Here is a 13,725-nt window from a genome sequence, read left to right as displayed (position 1 = left end):
CAGTGCCCAAGGCCAGGCTGCACACTGGGGCTGCTCCTGGCACAGTGGGAGGTGTCCCTGCCATGGCAGGGCTGGCACTGGGTGGGATTTAAGGTCCCTCCCGACCCAAACCTGCCGTGACTCTGACTCTGTAAACGCGGCAGGGGATCAGCAACCGCTCCCGCAGCTTTCTCGCACAGGGAAGACCGCGGAGCCGGGGGTGGAGCGGGTCCGGACGGGTGACAGAAACGGAAATAAAGGCAGACACCGAACTAAAGGCAGCAAAGTCCTTTGCGCGAGTGTGGGGAGGGAACGGCGCCCTCAGGGAGCGCCGCCATGGCACCGCTGGGCGGAGCCTGAGGGGAAATGGGCGGGGCCTGCTGAATGGAGGCGTGTCAGACACTGATTGGGGCGTGGTTTGACGGCAAGGGACGCGGCCTGGTACCGTATGGGCGTGGCCTGTGTACAGGGGGCGTGACCAACCGCGCGCCGTCCCCGTCGCCATTTTCCGCCCGGCAGCGGCGCGGGCGGCAGCGCGGGGATGGATGGGCATTGATCGCGTTGATAAGGGGCGATAGACGCGGTCAGCAGCGATGAGGACTCGGAGTGGAGCATCTGGGGGTTCCCCGCCGCGAGGTACGGCTGGAAGGTGGCGGTGTGTGCGGTGCCATGTCCCCCCGGTGTCCGCGGGCACGGCCCTGCGGTGACAATGGAGCGGTTCCCTGAGGGGAGCGGGGCCGCGCTCCCCCCGGCTCCCCGGGTGAGAGGAGCGGTCTGGGCCGCTGCCCGGGCATTCCTGGGGGCCTCCGCGGCTCCCGGGAGCGCTCTGCTGGCGCCGTGTGGGGCCCGGGCCCGTGTGGAGCCCCCATAACCGCACACGGAGCCCCAAAACCCCGCCGGGTTCGCCATGGCTCGCTGCATTGACCCGGGATGGCCCGGGAGGTGCCGGGGGTGGGTTCGGTGTGGGAATCGCACCAAGGCCGGTGTCTGGCAGGAACAGCGGCTGCCGAGGGCTCTCGCAGCGCCCCTTATCTCAGACGGGGGTTGCTGGGTCCCCGCCCAGGCTGGGCCATCCCCGAGGGTCCCCGTGTGTCCCTCGGGCAGATCCCAAATCCCTGGGGCTGGCAAAGCCCTCCCAGCCCAGGCAGTGCCAGCTGTGCCCCATGGCCACCCTGTGCCCAGCCCAGAGCACTCAGTGCCACCTCCAGGGGACACCTGCAGGGATGGGCACTGCAGAGCTCCCTGGGCAGCCCCTGCCAAGGCCTGAGCCCCCTTTCCATGGGCAAATTCCTGCTGCTGGCCAAGCTGAGCCTGCCCTGGCCCAGCCTGAGGCTGTCTCCTCCCCAGCACTGTGGCCGCCCCTGGGAAAAGAGCTGTTGGTTATGGGGGTTAAATGATTTCCATGTCCTTAGAAGTGGTTTATCTAAAGTCTCCCAGAAGCTGAAGGTGGGAATAATGCTACAGGCACAGTGTGGTTCCCTGGCTCGGGTGGACTCAGGGTTTTATAGAGCTCCAAGGCTGTCAGGATGGTGCCAGACTCTGCTCAGAGGTGCCAGTGGCAGGAGAAGGAGCAATGGCCAGGAACTACAACACAACAATTCCAGCCCAGCCTGAGGAAGAACTTCCTTCCCTGGAGGAGCAGAGCCCTGGAACAGCTGCCCAGAGGGGGCTGGAGTCTCCCTCTGGAGACATCCCAACCCCTGGGCACGTTCCTGTGTCACTGCTGCAGTGACCCTGCCTGGGCAGGGCAGCCCAGGGCTGGGCTGGGGGGTCTCAGAGCTCCCTGTGCAGGCTCAGAACATTCCTCTGCAGACTTCCCTGCTGTCAGTCAGCCTCTCTGCCTCTCTCAGTGTTCCTCTAAGCTGATTTATGTAAGTAAATAGACCATCTGCTTCTTTCAGAGAACTGGGCTTTATTTCAGAGCATTTCTGAAATATGAGCCACTGACCTTCAAAATCTCAGAGCTGCTTTTTTTTTCTTTTCTGATTGGAAGCAAATATAACTCCATCCAGCCTGAACCTGAGAGCCACTAAACTGATCTCAGGGCTGGAGCCAGGCTGGCAGAGCTGGGGGTGCTCACCTGGAGAGGAGAAGCTCCAGGGAGAGCTCAGAGCCCCTGGCAGGGCCTGAAGGGGCTCCAGGAGAGCTGCAGAGGGACTGGGGACAAGGACGGAGGGACAGGAGCCAGGGAATGGCTCCCAGTGCCAGAGGGCAGGGCTGGGTGGGACACTGGGAATGAGGAATTGTTCCCTGGCAGGGTGGGCAGGGGCTGGGATGGAATTCCCATAGCAGCTGGGGCTGTCCTGGATCCCTGGCAGTGCCCAAGGCCAGGCTGGACACTGGGGCTGGAGCAGCCTGGCACAATGGGAGGTGTCCCTGGCATGCAGGGGTGGCACTGGATGGGATTTAGGGTCCCCCCAGCCCCAGCCAGTGTGGGATCCCATGCAGCTGTGCCAGTGTCCCCTGTGCCATGGGGGCACTGGGGCTCCAGGCAGCTCCCAGGGATCTCCTGAGGGCACAGCCTGGCCTCAGGGGCTGCACTCACTGCTCTTTCCATGGCTTCTCCACAGGGATTGCTGCAGCTCTGAAGAGGAGTAACACAAGCTCACCAGAGTTCTGACAGAAATGGTTTTCCCCTGGGATTTCCCTGTCAGTGGTAGATCTGCAGAGGACATCCAGCTCTAGACAGCTGTGGAATCCTGGAGATGAGCACATTTTATCACCTTTTCTCAGGCACTGGAAGGTGCTGAACAAGTGACCTGGCTTTGAGTGTGCCTCATGTGGGAGACTCCTTTGCTCAGCAGCCAGAGGCACGCGGGAGCCTGGTGTGATTCCCAGGGTGGGATTGTTGTTATCCCTGCAGCATGGCCAGCAAGGATCCCAGGTACACACAGCACATCCCTCTGGGCAGGGAGTGCTGCAGACAGGGCCTGGGGGAACTGCAAGGGCTGTCAGGGAAAGGAAATCATTTACCAAGGGATTCCAGCATGCCTAAGGCTTCCTCCTGAAGGGAACTCTTTGAACAGCCTGGGAAATCCCAGCCTGCAGGTGCAGCTGCTCTTTGGAATGACTTGTGCCTGAATGAATGAGCAGAGTGAGGGGAAGAGAGCATTCCCTGAGGCTCTGGGACTCTCAGTTGCACAGGTCCAAGTTCCTAACACTGACCAGTGGCTTCCTGCACTCCTGCCAGAGCTCTGAGCACAGGGAGATTGACTTCTCAGATAAAGAGCTTTAGTTCACCTGATTTTAACAGATGACTTCTATCCTGTGTTAATATATGAATATACAGGGTTATATAGTAATATATTCACATACAGAGTGTGCTCTGGCATGATTTTAAACTGGTTGTTTTGCAGAGAAAATAATTCCAATTGTATTTGCAAATAATGTTAATTAAAAAGCAGTTAATTTTTGTTGAACCTGAGGGGAAGGTTCTTTAGAAATAGAAACACCTTTGCCCAGCTAACTGAAAACCAGGTCCTGTGGATATTAATAATATGGGGATGTTAATTAGAGTAAAAAATAACAATGAAGAGAAGGGCTATTTTAATAGATCTTATGCACTAAAAAAATTGTAACAAACTTCATAACTTCTTTGTAATTAATTTTTAGTTTTTTTCTAAGTGCTCTGTTGATATTTTCCTTTTTTGGAAACAGTTCCTACAGTGGTGATGAGTTTATTTCAAACAAAGCCAAGCAAAGTTTGTTTTCATTGTATTAATGAAGTTGGAGTGAGTGGCATTGAATTTTCAGATACTATCTGAATGCATAGTTAATAGAAATAATTGTGCAGTGGTTTCTGCTTTAGTTGAAGTGGTAGGAGCCCGTTCTGTGTGGAAAAAGGAAAGTACTGTTGCCATAAAATGGACAAAAATGGCTATAAAATGATAAAGATCAGTGCTCCCCAGTAACCCTTTCAGTACCACTGCCCTCCCTCAGACACTGGAGAAGGTAAAACAATTCTGTACAGAAACCTTGGGTTACTTAAAAGTGATTTACTAAGGCAATTTACTGTGATTTAGTAAAATGTGCTTGTTTTTCGTGTATTTGTAGGAGCAGAAGCCAAATGTTCCTTTTGCAAGCAGAGAGGTTTGTTTGTTAATCTCCATGAGAACCCCAATGGATGTGCCAGTGCCTCTCTGTCAGCTTGGTGAGTACCTGAGCCTGTGGGGAAGAGAGCAGCACTGCAGGGGGCTTGTTAATTCATTAATAATCCTGCTGAGTTAATGAAGTAAGAAACCATCAAAGTCTTGTAGAACTCTCCCTGGTATAATTCCCAGGATAAGGATCTCTGGTGTTATCCCTGCATGCTCCATTCTGTGCATGAGCAGGCTGGGAGGGCTGGGGGTGCTCACCTGCACAGGAGCAGCTCCAGGGAGAGCTCAGAGCCCCTGGCAGGGCCTGAAGGGGCTCCAGGAGAGCTGCAGAGGGACTGGGGACAAGGACAGAGGGACAGGAGCCAGGGAATGGCTCCCAGTGCCAGAGGGCAGGGCTGGGTGGGATCTTGGCAATGAGGAATTGTTCCCTGGCAGGGTGGGCAGGGGCTGGGATGGAATTCCCAGAGCAGCTGGGGCTGCCCCTGGATCCCTGGCAGTGCCCAAGGCCAGGCTGGACACTGGGGCTGGAGCAGCCTGGCACAGTGGGAGGTGTCCCTGCCATGGCAGGGGTGGCGCTGGGTGGGATTTCGGGTCGCTCCCAGCCCAGACTTTCTGGGATTCATGCCTGATTCCTCACTGCCTGAACTGGTGACTCTGGCCCCAGTGTGGGCTTTAAGGTCCCTTCCAGTCCAGGCCATTCCATTCCATGATCTGCCTTCCTGCACATCCAGGAACTCTCAGGTACATGTGAGCGTTTTTATTTTTTATTCTGAGTTTTTCTGGCACTTCTCAGTTTCTGGATTAGCAGGTAAAACCAGCTCAGTTTGGCTGAGCTGTGCTTGTTGTGAGAAGGGGATTGTTAGGTTAGGATCCTTTCATTCTGTAAAAAGGGTCAGATCATCACCCCAGAACCCCAGAGTGGTTTGGGTTGGGAGGGACCTCACATGGCAGGGGCACCTTCCACTGTGCCAGGCTGCTCCAAGCCCAGGGTCCAGCCTGGCCTGGGACTCTGCCAGAGTGGTAGAAACTCAGGTAGGCCAAGATGCTGAAGATTCCCCTTGCAGTTTCCAGGCCATCCCTATTTCCCCAGGCTGAATATTCCCTGTTACTTGTTCTCAGATGTTTGTCTTGGCCGTGTCCTCTTTGTAAGAGTGTAACACAAACAGTTGTGCAACTGTGCAACTTCCTTTGCTAAACTTGTTTGTTGAAACAAAGTTCAGAGGCAGTTTGAGCTCTGAACTAAAAGGAATTTGCTTTGGTAGGGAAGAGGCATTAAAAAATCAAATAATGCAAACTGGAATACAGCAGCAATTCAGCAGACACAATTTATTACAAATCTGAGCTTGTGTTCAGATAATAATAGTAACAATTGGTAAAATATTGCTTGGTTTATCCCCACTGGATGTTTTTTTATCAAATGGGTGATTTCCTACCTGGTAAGAAATCCATTGTTCTACTTTTAGCTGCAGTTAAACCCATTATTTGTGGATCTCCATAAAGATTGTTTAAATTCTCTAATTCAAGGCCCAGATTTCTCTTCTCTTTTCACAGTCATGCTGACTGTGGCAACAGGTCAAGACAAAAGAGAGTTTTAGGGAAGATAAGGAAGGAACTGTCCAGATTTTCCCATGGAATTTGTGTAAAACAGAGAAGAAATGTGTTTGGAATTAAAGTAGTGACTGCTTTGGCCAACTTAGTGTGGGAGTCAGCCTCTCCTGAGTCAGAGACATGACCACAAAATGCCTTAAATCAAGAACAGGAAGTTTCTCCTTGATGCACTCAAAGCAAAAGGGAGGCTGAAAGGTCTTGAGAAAAAAAAAATCTTAGACGAGTCAGAATAAAAACTTCAAGTGTTTTGAAGCACTGTGTTGAAAAGATGGGAACAGTGAGAAGCTGGGTTGGTCAAGGAGAAGAATCCTGGATGCAGTGAGAGCCAGGGTGGATCACAGGCTCCTAGGAAGGTTTTACAGGAAGATGTAGGAGCCTCTGGAATGGCAGGAATGCCCAGGGAAGCTGTGGCTGCCCCTGATCCCTGGCAGTGCCCAAGGTCAGGTTGGGGCAGCCTGGCACAGTGGGAGGTGTCCCTGCCCATGGCAGGGGTGGAATTGGGTGTTCTTTAAGGTCCCTTCCAACCCAGACCATTCTGGCATCTCTGAGGCTGAGTCAAGCAATAAGGGAATATTTTCCCACATCAGCTTCAAATTCTTGGGATGGCTTGAGAAGGTGTTTGGAATAGAGTCAGAGTCCTCTGGGACATGATTTGATGAGAAATCTTGGGTGGGTTTGCTGAGGCTGGGTCCTGAATCTCACAGGGAGGGATCCAGGAACCAGCTCCTCCTCGGAGCCCCAGGTTCATGGATGCTCCTCCCAGGCTCTGGAGGAGGAGGGAAGTGTGGGGAAGTCCAGGAAGATGTGAAAGAAAGTAACAGTTCCACCAGGGAGTGCTGGGTACGAACCAATTGTTGCAAGTGAGCACTTGCAATAAAAGTCAGGTCGTGTGGCTACACCAAAGCATTAATACAGAGTTTCACTTTCCAGTGTGCCTCACCTTTCTGTCTACAGCTGTTTGCAGCCTGCCTGGTAAGAGTGTTACCATCTTTAAAATGCTTTCCCAGCGCATTTCATGGCTTGCACATCCTCCCCAGTTATCATTTTGGAACTTCATGCTTTTTGGAGAAAGAGCTTAGAAATGCAGTCCATGTGCACAGTGCTTTGCATTGCTGTGTCTGTTGTGCTGAGCTCTCCCCTTGGCTGCTTTTTGGGGCAAATCCTGAGCTGCTCTAAAGGAGTTTATTTATTAGAATGGTTGCAAAGCTCAGAGTTGTTTGTTGGGGTTTTTTTTGTTATTTTTTTCCTTTCTAGAAAGAAAGGGGCTTCCTTACAACCTCCAGATGGACTCCCACAATTTCCAGCACATTTTGTCCTGGCAGGCAGAACGTGACCCAGCTGTGCCAGCCTCCTACAACGTGCTCTACAAAGACCACAGGCAAGTGACACAAATTCTGCTCTTTGGGTCAATGTTTATTGACCCAAAGAGGAGGGGGGTTTGGAGTGCCCATCCCTGCAGGTGTCCCCTGGAGTTGGCACTGAGTGCTCTGGGCTGGGGACAAGCTGGGGCTGGGAGGGCTTTGCCAGCCTCAGGGATTCTCTGAAAATAGTAAGGCTGAGGTTTTCTCTGTTTTTCTTGGTTTTTTCCTTAGTTTTTCTGAGGTTTTTTTTCCCTTGAGATGCTCTCCTCACACTCCCATGCCCTGCCACATTAGAGAATTGAGACTCTTGCTCTTTCCTGCAGGAGCCAGGACTGGATGAGTGCTCAGCAGTGTTCAGGTGTTGCCCAGCTCTCCTGTGAGCTGACAGAGGAGTTCAAGGTCATATCTACTGAGTATTCTGTATTTGTTCAGAGCATTGGAGGAGCTCAGGTGCTCAATTCTTCTCTGCTGCGTTTTGTGCCACTCACTGAGAGTAAGTTCTCTCTCTGCATTTCTTCTTTTTGTAGTTTTCAGTAGCAGCTGATCCTGAATTATGTTCTGTTACCTTTGCTGTAAGACTCCACACTGACTGTGTTGGTGGCTATTTGTATGTAGTATTTCATATATGTGTAGTCCTGACTGGTAGTTCTGATAAAGGAATGAGGCTCTGGTTTTGAGATAAATGCATTATAATTATAAAGGAAATAGAGTTTGCATTGACAAACACCAAGTAAAAATCCCTTAACTGTGTAAGGTACATAACTTAAAGAAGAACATTGTATTTGTGTGTTCAAATAGTGAATGTTGAGTTAAAAAGTGCCAGGTCTGCACCAGGTGTAGGGAAGAGATTGATGGACAAACAATCAATCTGCCCTTGTCCCTGCTGAAGATACTTGGCCTTATTGCCAGAGGTGGCTTCACTTGGCTCTGCTTAAAATGGAGTTTAGAGCTAACAGAGCTAAGAGATATTGAGGAGCAGCTGGAGAGCTGTGGAGGATGAACTGATGATGTTTCCTCTGAGCTCAGCAGAGGCAGCTGCTGTGTCCCCTTCCAGAGTCAGCAATGAGGGAACCCTGTAGGGAATGAGGAGAATGGGACAAGGAGAACTGAAGGAGGCCATCCTGAGGAGGAGCCCTGCAGTCCCTGCAGCTGCTTTAACAAAAAGGACAGGACAAGGGAGAGTGGCTTTCAGCTGCAGGAGAGCAAGGTTAAATGCATATTGGGAATTGTTCCCTGGCAGGGTGGGCAGGCCCTGGCACAGGTGCCCAGAGCAGCTGGGGCTGCCCCTGGATCCCTGGCAGTGCCCAAGGCCAGGCTGGACACTGGGGCTGGAGCAGCCTGGCACAGTGGGAGGTGTCCCTGCCATGGCACTGGGTGGGGGCTGTGAGGACCTTCCCAACCCATTCCAGAATTCTGTTCTGTACTTTAATCTCAGGTAGATAAAAAGATCACATCTCTGAATCTGGAGCAAATCCTCTGTCCCCTTTGTGCTTCTTCCTTCCACTCCTTTTCCTTTAAAGTCTGGCCGTGTGGGAAATGATGGTTTGGCTGTGGAAGTTAAAGGCCTTATGGATTTACTGCAGGGGCCCCTCTGGAGTGTGCTGAGCCAGCTCTGTGTGCATCACAGAAGTGGAACTGGTACTGGATAAAGTAGAACTGTGTTTTTTCCATCACTTTTCCCTCTTTCTTGTTTTCCAACAGCAATTCTGGGCCCACCAGAAGTGAATATCACTTCCTGTCCAAACTGCCTCAATGTCACCATAAAGCTGCCAGCCTCTCACTTCAGACACGAGGGAAAGCTGCTGTCTTTAATTGATATCTATGAGGAGCTGGATTTTGATATCACCCTGAAATCACAGGATGGAGAGCATAAGGTGGGGAAATTTGGGAATAGTTGTGCTTTAGAGGAGGAACACAGAGGGCATGAAGTGGCTCTGATGGTTAACAGACTCCCAAACCCAAATATGTGGGTAGAAGCTAAAAAAAACATAGAAGTAGATTGCTTAGAAGAAAAGAGAGACCATGGCCAGCAGAATGTGAGCTTCCTTTCCCCGCAGGGACCAGGTCTGGGGGAGGGAGCAGAGGTTCTTCCAGCCAATAACTGACTTCAGGCCATTGTTTTTCATTGCAGAGGCCACGGCAGAGAACCACTGAAGAGGTGTTCAGTATTGTCATTGAGGAGTTGTATCCCAGCAGGAATTACTGCCTGTCCGTGGGGGTCACTGCATCCCTGAACAAGAATTCTGTCCCCTCGCCCTGGAAATGTGTCACTGCAGACTCAGAGGCTCAGCAGGGTAATGGAGCTGTGGGCAGGGGGCTGGTCTGGGTGTGCAGTGTGTTCTTTTGGTGTAGGACATTTACAGTTCAGTCCTAAAAAAAAGGTGATCACAGAGTCGTGGAATGTCCTGAGCTGAAGGGACCCCAGGGATCCCCCAGTGCCACCCCTGCCCTGCCCAGACCCCACCAAGCCCAGCCTGGGCATCCCTGGCAGCGCTGGCCAAAGGCTCCTGGAGCTCTGGCAGCCTCGGGGCTGTGCCCATTCCCTGGGCAGCCTGGGCAGTGCCAGCACCCTCTGGGGAAGAACCTTGCCCTAAAATCCAACCTAAATCCCTCCTGGGCCAGCCCCAGCTGCTCCCTGGGTGCTGTCCCTCAGGGCCTCACTGGCAGAGAGAAACATTCCAAGAGAGAGCCATTGTGGGTATTTAGAGTGAAATATAAAACCCCAGCACTTTGGGGCAACAAATCTCTTGGCAATCCCCTGAGCCATGCAGATCTCCACTAGCTCTGCAGAAAGATGGAGTAACTTCTTCTGTAATTCCTGAAGCTAATTTGGGATTTGCTCTTGTTCTGACTTTGACTTTCACAGATCCCTTCTAACCAAAATTATTGGGGATTCCTAATAGCTGTTGTGACTGGGAGATCTGGAATGTGGTGGTGGGACACCTCCTCCATGTGTGTTTCTTTGCTTTTTTCACTCCAGGGTATCAGGAAGCTGCAGTGGCAGGTGCTGTCTGTGTTTCACTGATCATTGCTGCAATCCTGAAGTGTGTGCATGCAGCAGGCTTTATTTTCCCAAAGTTTTCCCTTCCTCAGACCTTGGTAAGTAACAGCTCTCACATCTGCCCACTCTGGCTGGCAGCAGGAAGTCTAACAGCTGGAAATTCCAGTGCTGTGCTTTAGGTACAGGTTCTGTAGGAGCACAGAATGTTTGTGTTTGTACTTTACCTCAGTCCAGGATGCTCTCTAGGCTGCTAAGTTTTGTCTGATCTTGAGAACAAATATTCAAAACCACTTCTTGCTATTTCTGTGACAAGTTACTAACAGAGAGGATCATCCACCCTGCTCAGGGGGAACATCCAGGAATATTCCACCCACTTCTGGTCCCCACAGGGCACAAAAGGTAGGGCCCAGAGCAGGACCAGGGGGTGAGCAGAGGGCTGGAGAAGCTGCTCTGTGAGGAGAGCCTGGAGGAGAAGTTGTTCCACTGTTTCATAATAATAAAATCTCTCTTGCACTTTCTCTGTGATCAAGCACAGAGGGAGCCACTCCAGAGCCAGCTAGTTTTTTATTTCTATAGATTGAAATTATCCATTTAAATTCACTCACAAATAATTGTGCCACTAAATTTCAGTCACAAATAACAAGATTTCTTGTTTCTCTGTTTTCTTTTCTTGCTTGTTCTTTTTTTTACAGTCTCTGATTTCTTTTACATTTAATTCTGTAGGGTTTTTCAGCATAAATATTTTCCATTTTCTACAGACATACCCAGAGCAGATGGGTATCACTTTTTTCTAAGACTTCTTCCACATCTTTCTGTCATTTGCTGTGTCATTTTCACATCCCAGCAATTGTTGAACACAGTACTAAGGAGTGTCTAATGTTTATTTATTTTTTTATTGTCAACTTGATGAATGCTTCAAATACTGGATAATCCTCTGAAGTGCAGGGGGAAGACAGGGCTTGGGATGTTAAAATGGTGAAAATTGCTTCAAAAGATCGTTTCTAAAGGACATTAAAATTGCTCAGCTGTGATAGAGGTGACTGCAAGAGTTGGGAGAGTGACAAGACTCAGCTGACCCTGTGAGGGTGGGCAGGCCCTGGCCCAGGGTGCCCAGAGCAGCTGGGGCTGCCCCTGGATCCCTGGCAGTGCCCAAGGCCAGGCTGGACACTGGGGCTGGAGCAGCCTGGCACAGTGGGAGGTGTCCCCATGGCAGGGGTGGAATGTGATGATTTTATAAGATCCCTTCTCACTCAAACCTTTCAGAGGTTCTGTGATGTTCAGGAGTGGAAAAGAAGGAGCAATCCTAGATAGCCTGGACTCTGCAGAAAGAGCCCAAACTGTGGCACAGAAGGAATAATTTATTTGACAGCCTTGTGGCTGGAGGTTATTTGGGGTTTTTTTCGTGTTTTTGTGTGCATGTGTGGGAAAGTGGCTGATTTGATTTAATTCCTTTTACTCTTCCAGGCATTCATCAGGAAGTTTGCCTACTCGCCGTGGGTGTCTGAGTCAGAAACAGTGGCCTCAGTGGAGATCATCCCCAGAGAGGTGAAAAGCAAGGCCAGGGGCTGCAGAGGCAGTGCCAGTGACAGCAGTGACAGTGACAGCAGTGACAGTGACGGCAGTGCCCTGTGTGACCACGACTACGCCAGGCGGGACAGGCTGGGCAGGGCCAGTGTCCCCCGGGGCTGTGACACCCCCAGCAGCCTGGGGCAGTACTCAGTGAGCAGCACCTGTGAGCACAGCAGCAGCCAGGCTGGGGACACGCCAGCTGCTGAGCCACAGGAGCCCCAGGGGCAGCAGGGCCACCCTGAAGGGGACAGAGGCCCGAGGAGCGAGTTGCTGAGCCCTCTGTGTGGGGACAGCTGTGAGCCCCAGGGGGGCAGCGAGTGCTTCACCATCAGCCTGCACACGGTGCTGCTGGGCACCCTGGAGCAGGATGGGCACGGCGCTGCAGCTGCTGCCCCAGCCCAGCAGGACACTGGGGGCTGGCACTGTGCCCATGCTCTGGAGGACACGGGGAGTGGGCAGGGAGCACCTTGTTCTAATGACTTCCGTGAGTGGCAAAACTCCTCCTCCTCCTCTTCCTCCTCTGAGGAAAGCGACTCTTTGGACTCGGACACAGAGCAAGTAACGGGGTACATGAGGAGATGAAGGAGGGAGAGCTGCTTTTACTTTATAACATAGCAATCAGTGTTGTCCAACTCTTGTTTCTGGACTGAACGCACAGATCTTGTCCTTTCATTAACATCCTGTGAGAGGGGCTCCGACAGAGAGAGCTGGGGGTGTTTGTCTGGAGAAGGATCCAGAGAGACCTCAGAGCTCCTTCTGTGCCCAAAGGGGCTCCAAAGGAGGGGTTTTGGGAAAGGGCTGGAGGGACAGGACAAGAGGGAATGGCTTCAAACTGGCAGAGGGCAGTTTTGGATTAGAAATTGTTCCCTGTGAGGGTGGGGAGAGACAATTTCCAAGGCCTGGAAGGACAGGAGCCAGGGAATGGCTCCCAGTGCCAGAGGGCAGGGCTGGGTGGGATTTTGGCAATGAGGAATTGTTCCCTGGCAGGGTGGGCAGGCCCTGGCCCAGGGTGCCCAGAGCAGCTGGGGCTGCCCCTGGATCCCTGGCAGCGCCCAGGGCCAGGCTGGACACTGGGGCTGGAGCAGCCTGGGACAGTGGAAGGCTGGTCTCTCAACCAGACCACTTTTACAATTTTTTTATTCTTTATTTCTGTTACTGGATTTTTGTGAAACCTGTTCTGCTGGCTGGATACTGTATTTGTGCAGAGAACACTGATCAAGTGGAACAGTGGGGGCAGACAGGAACACTCAGCTAACAAAAGAGTGGATCTAGGCATTAATACACTTCTTGAATTTATTTTTGTATAATTTTATACAATTACTGATTCATATTAAAATATTTTTATGACATTTAAAATCCAAATGAGCAATTTAAAATTGTTGTGAGCAGCCTTGGTGGGTGAGGGGAAACAGACCCGATGTGTGAGGGGTGTTAGGAAAATTAATCCACAAACACCAGGGGCTTATGTCCAAACAGGAGCCAGAGGAGTCCTTTGACTTAATTCTAATAAAGGCAGAGGCCATGGGGCAGCCCCTGGGGTGTTTCAGATTGTTGGAGGATGCAGCCTCCTTTTTATCCCAATTTCCCTTCATTCCCCATTTCTGAAGCACTTGAGAGGTTCGGACTGCCCAGAACACCTGATCCCAGAGGTTCCCCTCTAATGTACAACCCTCCCTTTTAATTTCTAATTCTTATGGAATTTAGGGGTTTTACTTCCCTATTGTTTCTTTCATCTCTCAATGTCCTATTTCATTTATCAGCAAACCTAAAGTTTATTGGCAAAAGCAAAAATCTTTTTTCATTCATCACTCAGTGTAATCCTTCCCATTCATTTATCTCCTAGTGCTGGTTTTATCTCCCAGCAGCCCCACAGCTTGTTTGGAAAGACAAATCCAGCATTCCTCTCAGGAGGAACCCTCAGGCCCGGGGCCGCGGCCGTGCCCACGGCCCGCCCCGCCCCGTGGGGAAGCGGCAGGGTTCGGGGTGCCGGGGCTCCCGGAGCCCGCCCCGTGGGGAAGCGGCAGGGTTCGGGGTGCCGGGGCTCCCGGAGCCCGCCCCGCCCCGTGGGGAAGCAGAAGGGTTCGGGGTGCCGGGGCTCCCGGTGCCCGCC

The 13,725-nt window shown here is 51.7% G+C and overlaps 1 protein-coding gene across 2 annotated transcripts; it reads left to right on the top strand.

The window, feature by feature from the left end:
• Positions 1–459: 459 nt before the first annotated feature.
• On the top strand, positions 460–12,971 carry IFNAR2 (interferon alpha and beta receptor subunit 2). Of its 2 annotated transcripts, XM_030234911.2 has the most exons (10): positions 460–615; positions 2,550–2,863; positions 4,033–4,129; positions 6,615–6,656; positions 6,939–7,062; positions 7,369–7,538; positions 8,747–8,919; positions 9,177–9,339; positions 10,026–10,144; positions 11,511–12,971. In XM_030234911.2, exons 3-10 carry the CDS (start codon positions 4,087–4,089, stop codon positions 12,195–12,197), a joined length of 1,521 nt encoding a protein of 506 aa, XP_030090771.2. In that variant the 5' UTR covers positions 460–615; positions 2,550–2,863; positions 4,033–4,086; the 3' UTR covers positions 12,198–12,971. The 2 variants fall into 2 exon arrangements, with proteins under 2 accessions (XP_030090771.2, XP_030090772.2); XM_030234912.2 differs by lacking the exon at positions 6,615–6,656.
• The last annotated feature ends 754 nt before the right edge of the window (positions 12,972–13,725 follow it).

This window comes from Serinus canaria, chromosome 1, assembly GCF_022539315.1.
Source record: "Serinus canaria isolate serCan28SL12 chromosome 1, serCan2020, whole genome shotgun sequence".
In the NCBI taxonomy this organism is placed as follows: Eukaryota; Metazoa; Chordata; class Aves; order Passeriformes; family Fringillidae; genus Serinus; species Serinus canaria.
The sequence above is the reverse complement of the archived record's forward strand: the minus strand, read 5'-3'. Positions and strand labels throughout refer to the sequence as shown.